Source organism: Mustela putorius, unplaced genomic scaffold (genome assembly GCF_011764305.1).
Source record: "Mustela putorius furo isolate JIRA1106 unplaced genomic scaffold, ASM1176430v1.1 tig00000460_pilon_pilon_pilon, whole genome shotgun sequence".
NCBI lineage: Eukaryota > Metazoa > Chordata > Mammalia > Carnivora > Mustelidae > Mustela > Mustela putorius.
This window is the reverse complement of record NW_025421389.1, coordinates 20695086-20703317: the sequence shown is the minus strand read 5'-3', so window position 1 is coordinate 20703317 and position 8232 is coordinate 20695086. Positions and strand designations below refer to the sequence as shown.

The 8232-nt window shown below is 38.8% G+C and overlaps 1 protein-coding gene across 5 annotated transcripts in view; it reads right to left on the bottom strand.

Annotated features, from left to right (window-relative positions):
- Nucleotides 1–361: 361 nt before the first annotated feature.
- The window catches only part of DDX6 (DEAD-box helicase 6), a 33396-nt gene continuing 25525 nt past the window's right edge, over nt 362–8232 (bottom strand). For 4 of the 5 annotated variants that reach the window (XM_045080451.1, XM_004749969.2, XM_013054946.2 and 1 more), the window contains exons 12-14: nt 7127–7228; nt 6071–6253; nt 362–4751 (exon numbers count right to left, since the gene is read on the bottom strand). In XM_045080451.1, the coding sequence (XP_044936386.1) occupies nt 6078–6253; nt 7127–7228 (278 nt within the window). In that variant the 3' untranslated portion in view covers nt 362–4751; nt 6071–6077. Of the gene's footprint in view, nt 4752–6046; nt 6254–7126; nt 7229–8232 lie in introns of all 5 variants that reach the window. The other variant, XM_013054947.2, reaches the window with a different exon arrangement.

Below are 8232 nucleotides of genomic sequence, written 5' to 3'. Positions count from 1 at the left end.
ATTGTGAGTTATTCCTAAGCAAACTTTGTGGGCATGTTCAGTTTACTGAAACATCTGAACAGTTCTGGGAGGTGATTACTTATAACCCACTTGCATGTATCACAAACTAACATCTCCCCAAATGATTATCTTGGTTTACTGTTGAGGCAATGAAAACTGAAAGTGAAATGAGGACAGTAGGACATTATCTAGAGGATGAGGGTGCACTGAGATGAGCCATCTCAGATTTTACTCAATTGGGCTTATAGGTGTAGTGTTGAGAATGTTCTACTGTCTCACCACGTGAATTGCTTTAGTAAAATATTCTCAAATGCAAGGATTCCTAAATAGCACAGCCTGCTAAGGACATACTACACACACATTTGGAGTTCCAGTGGGCTTTTATTGAGATAAATTAACAAAAACCAAGATTTTATCAACCATTTTTTCTGAACCTTATAAACTCAGAAGACTCTGGTCCATATGTGTACACACAACATAACACATCCCAACAAAAACAGAGTCCCACTGGAACATTTGCCAATTAACAGAAAGCCAATTTTCCCTTTCCCCAAATGTTTTCAAAAATTTGAGTCCCCACTGTTCACTTCTCAGTGGAACTAGTCCCTTGTGGCTAGGGACATTGGAATTCTATCCCATTTTTACTCAACAAAAATACTTTTTTTTTTTTTTAAAGTTTAGGTTGTTTCAAAAAAGGGAAGTGACTTTGTTTTCTCCAGGCACCCCTCCCCCACAACCACTGGTTAAAATACAGTAGCCTGTATCTTTAATAACCCAGCCCTACCCCCTCCCTTGCCCTGCCCAGTATTGTCTACTGGAGAATTTAAACACACTTCTGCTGGAATCGGTCAGCTATGGAGGGGCAGAGTCCAGGTGCCAGGCTAGCTCCCTCTAATCTCATGAACTGTTACAGCCTTTGGACACTTAACTCTTTACCCCAAAGATGAGTTTTTAAGATCCGATATTTTCTTTGGGAGTTTAAAAAGCTATCTTTAAGGATATCAAGTAGATCTACAAGCTCACCAAAGTCCACTTAATTTCACCAAAAAGTTGACTTCAGCTCCAGGAAGCCAAAAATTTTGCTTGACAAAGGTATTTTGTCAGAAAATGATACCATGGTAACAATTTTTTAGACAGACAGAACCTTGAAAAAAGTAGCAAATTAAAACAACATGGCTTAATTCCCAAAATATTATTTCATTTTGTTACTCATCTATAAGGTCAGGAGTGTGGCTAAAGGCCATTTCTGATGAAGTTTTGAGCTTTCAAAGTGTTTCTAAATCCTTAGTGCAGACACCCTCCCTTTTGGGGCATAGTAACCTCCCTCCCACCCCTACTTAAAAAAAAAAAAAAAAGGAAAGAAAAAAACAAAAACCAAAAAAAACAAAAACCCAAGAGATCAGAATGAGATGTTTTGATTCCAACAAATGTACACTCAAGGCTTTGTGCTGAGTTATCTGGTTCTAACCCGAGCAGGATGGTATCAAACACAAAGCACACAGCAAAGGAAAGATGCTCCCATCTCATTCTGAAAACAAATTTTAATAACCAATTGCCTACCCCCCCCACCCCGCCCAGCCATTGGGGCCCATCCATATTATGATGCTGGGACTAACTGGAAGATAATTGAGAGATATATTCAGATTTGCTTCTCTCTTACTTCTTCCCATGGAAGATCACTTCAGAGTAAGTTTATTCTATTTCCAAGGGAAGGCCAAGAAAGTTTCTCCACTGGAATGTATGGGAAGATAAAAACAAAACACAAGCCCAGAGGCAGCAAGGTGTGTAACAGTCCATAACCCATTACACAACTACAACCACAGGCAAAACCAGGAGTTGGACATAATTTAAGTATTAAAAATAGGGAACGGTTTCATCCAAAATGAAGCACTGGAAAAAATATTACCGTTACTTAAAACAGATACCCAATAGTGGAAATAACACAAAAACAATTTCCAAACAATGCTCCTTATAGGGATGGGGATTAAAAATAAAAAAAAAAAAAAGACTAGGCTTTGACCTAGTCTTTAGAGCATCTTTCCATTTAACAATTCCTTTCAAGAGTCAAGCACCAAAACTGGACACCTGCCTCTACAGGACTGTGTCCAATAGTGGTGTCCCAGATAGTTTAAGTGCCACTCCTCATCAGAGGCTGTACTTCAGTAATACTTTCAATTAAGTCTGTGCTTTAAGAGGGACCCACAGGCATGTGGCACCAGGCACAGTCTGAGGATGGCAAAGACTGTGCGGTTTGTTTTGTCACCCACACACTCTAGCGAGATATCAAATTGCATTTACAAGCCTTTCTTGCTTTTCTTCTATAATGAATGATCCCTCTTATCTCGCCAGAGGTGGGAGAGAAAGAGAGAGCTGCATCAGTACAAGGGGCAAGATTTTTCTGGTCAAAAGTTGATGCCTTCTAAATTCCCTCCCTCCTCCCCTCCCTGGAAAAAAGTTATTCCTTAATTAGGGCTTGTATTTAGTAACCAACATTGGCTGGGTAGAACATAGCTTGGATACCAAATAAATGAGCTTCCTCTTTTTTGGGTTTGTACTGTGCAGCTCTTGCGACAGGTTTTTAAGGAGTTAGGGCTATGTCTGATCAGGAGGCATCTGCAGGATTTTGATCCTAAGGAGTTTTGGGTGAGTCACAAATAGTTTCACTCAGAACTAGGCAAGAGTCAAAAAAGCAAACTTTGAATAATTGATTTCTTTATCCAGATGAGTTAAGCACGAAAGCATATGCAGGACTTATCTTGTAATATTTTAGGGTTTTAAAAAATGGAATATGGAATTCAAATTTTTTTAATTTTATTTTTTGCCTTTTTTTTTTTTTAAACCCTAGATGCCTCCTGATTGACCTAGTACACTGGGTTAAAAGGGAATTAAAAACATTTAAAAAAAAAGTTCACTGGTTTGATTCATCTCACTCCTTTTGCCTGGAGATCAGGCCAAACATCAAGCATGTTGGGAGGGGCACAATTTAAAGCAACACCATTGACTGTAAAAGCATTTGCCAGCAATTTACAATGCAAAATGACAGATAATTCTTGTCACAAAGCAAAAGGATGGCAAGCAGCTTTCTGTAGCATGAAAGTTAACAGCTCTCAGGAGTTGCCCATTCCTGCAAGTTTATGTATCAAGGTGGGCAGAGGGCAACACACAAAGTACAGGAAGTGATCCACAGAAAGTAAGCTCCAGAACTGCTAACATTACCAATGCTGATACTGGCTAATATTCTGAAATGCAAAATCCATGCTTTGTACATATACTGCTCAGACACTGCCACTCAATTGAATTCCACACTGCAAAGGAGATTAATCGTTGTCCCCTTTTGCTGAGCTCAAAAAGTTCCTCAAACTTTTTTTAAAAGGGGAGAAAGAAGCAAATCAGAGAGCTCCTCAAAAATAACATCTTGAGTCATAGGTTTTTGAAGTTTCCTTGCTCTCTCTGGCAGGTGTTCTCCAAAGCTATTAGATGATACAGTGTGGTAGCAACAGTGAATCCCAGACTTCTGGGTCCCTCTTCTAACACAGGGTCACCACAGAGGTCTGTACTCTACACGAAGAGGCCGAAGTACTTTTTAGAATTTAGTGTTGCGGAAAACTGAGCCCCTCTCATCTTTAGCTGCTCCCATAATCATTCTAATCCCCTTAATCCCAGCAACCTTCATCCAAAAAAAAAATATATATATATGTATATATATATATATGAACCCAGAAAAAAACTTATTTACAAAGTTTATACAAGTATACACACCCAATTTTCTATGGGACGCGCTTTGCCACAGAGGAAAGAGGGTCAGGCTCCGACACGTCTACACATCAAGTGCCATAACTGCTAATGGAAGCGAATGTAAACCAGTCTTTAGTGTTCTGCTATAGAGCACAAAGGCTTGTCATATGGCTCCTGCAATGATAGACTGCTCTTTCCTTTGGGAGCGATGATGTTGTAATCTACTCAGCCCAGAAGAAATTTTTACTTGGGATTGTTTTTTTTTTTTAAATACATGTATTTACAGTGCGGATGAACTGCAGTTGCATATCAACTCCTCCACATAAAGAAAAAGAGAATGGTGTTTAACAGTACTAATACGTGTCATCTTCCAGCCCTGGGCTTGAGTATCGGGTAAAAAGGGAAGAGAGAGACTTCAACTTGAAACAAAAATGAAAAGACAAAAGATTTAAAAAGATAGGAAAAAAAAAAAAAAAGAAAAAAGGAAAGAATTACTATTGTTGACTCCTTGGGCTGTGTCTAAAAGATGATATTCTGAATGGTCTCATAGCATAAGGCACTTCGCACAAATAAGTAATAAGCTCTTCAGGCTTAAAAAACGGATGAGTAATAAGGGAGAAGTTGAAATGCACTCAAGAGTCAGCTGTTGGAGAATTTTGAAATTGTAGACAAGCTTGTGTGTTCATCAAGATTCTTCTCTTTTTAGGGTTTCTCCCCTTCTCTTCTTTATCTTCCTTCCTTGTCCCCCTTCCCCAGAAAACATTTTTTTAAAAACCAGCGGTTAGTGCAACTAATGTTCAGTCAGCACACAGTGCAAACAAGTGGAACAAAAAAGGTAAATTCCTTCTTTTCAGCTTTTTCTCTTCACCAGTTAAAAAAAGAAAAAAAAAGTCTGAGCTCTTTTAAGTCTTCATAGTTCCAAAATAAAAAGAAGATGAAAAACCCACAAAGAGAAGAGCATCCCCCCCAAATGATGTGTCACAGATCCAAACGAGCCTTCTGTAGTTTGTCAAAGCCTAAAGAAAGAAGAAACCTAAAATTAACTTTTGTGAAAACAATATGAACCAGGATACCTAGGTTTTCACAACTCCAATCCAAATGCTCTCTCTGTAGTGGCTTCGACTGAGCCTCTGCCTGCTGTAGACTCCATTTAGGATTAAGGAATTTCTGCTAGTCATTCCAGAAATAGAATGAGAGCCTGAAAGTTCTGATATCCAAAACAAATAAATTTTTTAAAAGATTTTCTTTTTTTTTTTTTAACTTCCATAAACTAGACAGCTTGCCAGGGTATGAGCAAACACTTACTTTTATGTTTGAGGGTTTTGCTTGACATTTTGGGGGCTGGGGGGGAAAAGAAACTAAAATGGAAAGAGTAACACATAAATGGGGGTGCCTGGTGGCTTAATCGGCTATCATCTGACTTAGGCTCGGGTCAAGCTCCTAGGATCTTAGGGTTCCCGCCCGGCAGGAAGTCTGCCTGTCCCTCTTCCTCTGCCCCTGCCTGTGCTCCCTCTCTCTCAAATAAATAAATAAAATCTTAAAAAAAAAAACAAACAAACAGGTAAAATGCTCATTGCTAATTTGTTAATTACCTTCTCTCAAATAAACAAAGTTTCATTTTCCTTAGAAAAAACTACAAAAACAGTCTGTATTCAGTTCTGCTGAGCCTTCTTTTGAGCATTATTACCAGAGTCCAACAGTCACCAAACAATAAAAGGTAAGGATGGTGCAGGAAACAAGAGTGGGCATTTAAAAAAAGACATCCTCACAACCTGATTAAACATTTGGCAAGGAGGCACTGCAGATAATTAACTTGATTTATTAAGACGCCCAGCAGAAATTAAGAGTGATGCTAACAACAGAGAAATGACTGAGTGATAAAGGAAAAGACAAAAAATATTTTCATATTCAGACTGATGAAAAAGATTCTTCTTTGCTTTCATTGTTTTGAAAGGCTGCTCACGTATCACATTATACAAGAAAACTGCATTTAAGAGCAGAATGTAGGGGTGCCTGCGTAGCTCAGATGGTGAAGCGTATGCCTTCAGCTCAGGTCATAATGCCAGGGTCCCGGGATAGGGCCCTGCATCTAGCTTGCTTCTCCCTCTCTCTCTGTCAAATAAATACATCAACCCCCCCAAAACAAAACAAAAAACAAACAAGCAGCATTTATGAATTCTCTAATGGGACCACAACTTCATAGAAGCAATACATCCAGTTTACGGTCATTTATGCCAACAGGTGTTCTACCCTATCACTGCTATTAAATTTCCTCCAGGAAAGAGGATCTTGATTTAAATACTATGCTCACTTAGCTGTTCTGTCAGGTACGCACATGCTTGTTAAGGTTTCTCGTCTTCTACAGGCTCGCTGTGGTATTCTGCCACATAAAGGCTCTTGTCAATGTTGCTTGGGATTGGTTTAATTTCTGTTCCCAGCTGCTCCTCAATACTTTTCAGGTTGAAGCGATCATCATATGTGATCAAGTTGATGGCTAAGCCAAGATGACCAAAGCGACCTAAAAATGAAGAACATTTTTTAATTAATAAAAGATTGAGTTAAAATAGGAGAACTGATGTGCACATACAAGTCTCTTAGTGGCAAAACCATACAGGACTGATGTTTTTGTTCAGTGCCATTCTGAGTTTATAAAACCGCTTCTTATGATAAGGACTCCTCATACACACATTACACCTTCAGGTTTCACAGCCCAAAGTAGTATACTATTAATCCTTTTTCATTTTTTTAAAAAAAGATTTTATTTATTTATTTGACACAGAGAGAGAGAGATCACAAGTAGGCAGAGCAGCAGGCAGAGAGAGGAGGAAGCAGGCTCCCCGCTGAGCAGAGAGCCCCATGTGGGACTGGATCCCAGGACCCTGAGACCATGACCTGAGCCGAAGGCAGCGGTTTAACCCACTGAGCCACCCAGGTGCCCCCATTACTCCTTTTTCAAATGACAAAACAGATACTCATTTGTGTCAAAAGTTGCCAAAATATGTATTCTAAATAGTAGTTACAGACTGCACCACCTAATGAGAAAAGGATCTCACTTGTGAATTTTGTATCAATTTAAGCATAAAGTAAAGTTATTTTTTCTTAAATGCTCTAGAAGAACTGGGTATTGGTCTTTTTTTCCCTTTTGATATTTTATTTATTTACTTGAGAGAGACAGAAAGCATGAGAAGTAGAGGGTCAGGGGGAGAAGCAGACTCCCTGCTGAGTAGGGAGCCCGATGCAAAACTTGATCCCCGGACTCCAGGATCATGACTTGAGCCAAAGGCAGTCCCTTAACCAACTAAGCCACCCAGGGGCCCCTAGGGATCAGTCTTAAAAGAGCACCTTCCTACCCACTCACCCCCCCCAAAAAGGGCATCTTCCTTTTCCTCACCTGATCTTCCAATACGATGGAGATAGGTCTCTGCCAGCTTTGGGAAGTCAAAGTTTATTACCACATTCACAGCTTGTATATCAATACCTCGGGTAAACAAATCTTAAAAGAGAAAAAAAGAACCTCTATTATATCTTTCAATTTAAGCATGTTTCTTTGCACCATAATACTCTTTAACACATATTTCTAGGTGCAACCTAAGTTTTAGTCACTTCACTCAGTAATTCAAGTGCACTTGCAAATTACTAGCATTACCTTTTATAAACATTATCATAAACAACTTTCTGCTAGCAAGTTACCTTTCCCAGTCCCATAAAGTTTTAAAAAATGGTTAAAGTAACTGTAAATCCAAGAGGTCAGAATGACTGGTAAACTATAAACTCCTAATAAGTCTCAGAAGTAATTGTCCTTTCATCTATTTTTTAGTAATCTAAGATTAAAATAGATGGAAAACCTTGTTGTATAACCAAGAATACCTCAAAAAGACGATGTAATCCACTCATAGCAATTATTTGTACTTTTTGAATTCATTCATTTCCTCCTCCTAAGTGATTTACAAGACTGAGGCAAGCACAAGGCCACCCCTTCTCTTTTCTACTCCCCACAGTAACTAACTATGCTAATTTAGGCTCTGAAAACTACAAGTAAAGACAATTACGACAGACTAACAGCCAGGTTTCAAGGCTTCTATCAACTCCATACTCCAAAATAATCCATTGCGGTGACCAGTTATTTCTAAAATACTGCTTTCAATGTGTAACTCCTTCCTTTAAAATGCCTCTGGATAAAATTAAAATTGATATACAAGGTCCTCCACTCTAAACTCTGGTCCTATCACAGTTCTCGAACACCTCTCTTCCTCAAACCTTCCTCTCCATGAAATTCATCTACTTACCGTTCCTTAAACATATCTTCTTGAAGCCCTCAATGGATTATATTTATGCCAGTTCCCTAAAACTCCTTCCTGCTTCAAGTCTAAAATTTATCTAGTTTACAGAGCGAGTTACAATTCCATCTCTTCCCAGATCATCATAGCCCATTAATTTCCCTTCCTATGAAAATTTAGGATTACTTACTACACATACCTCACATTTGCAAATTAGTAT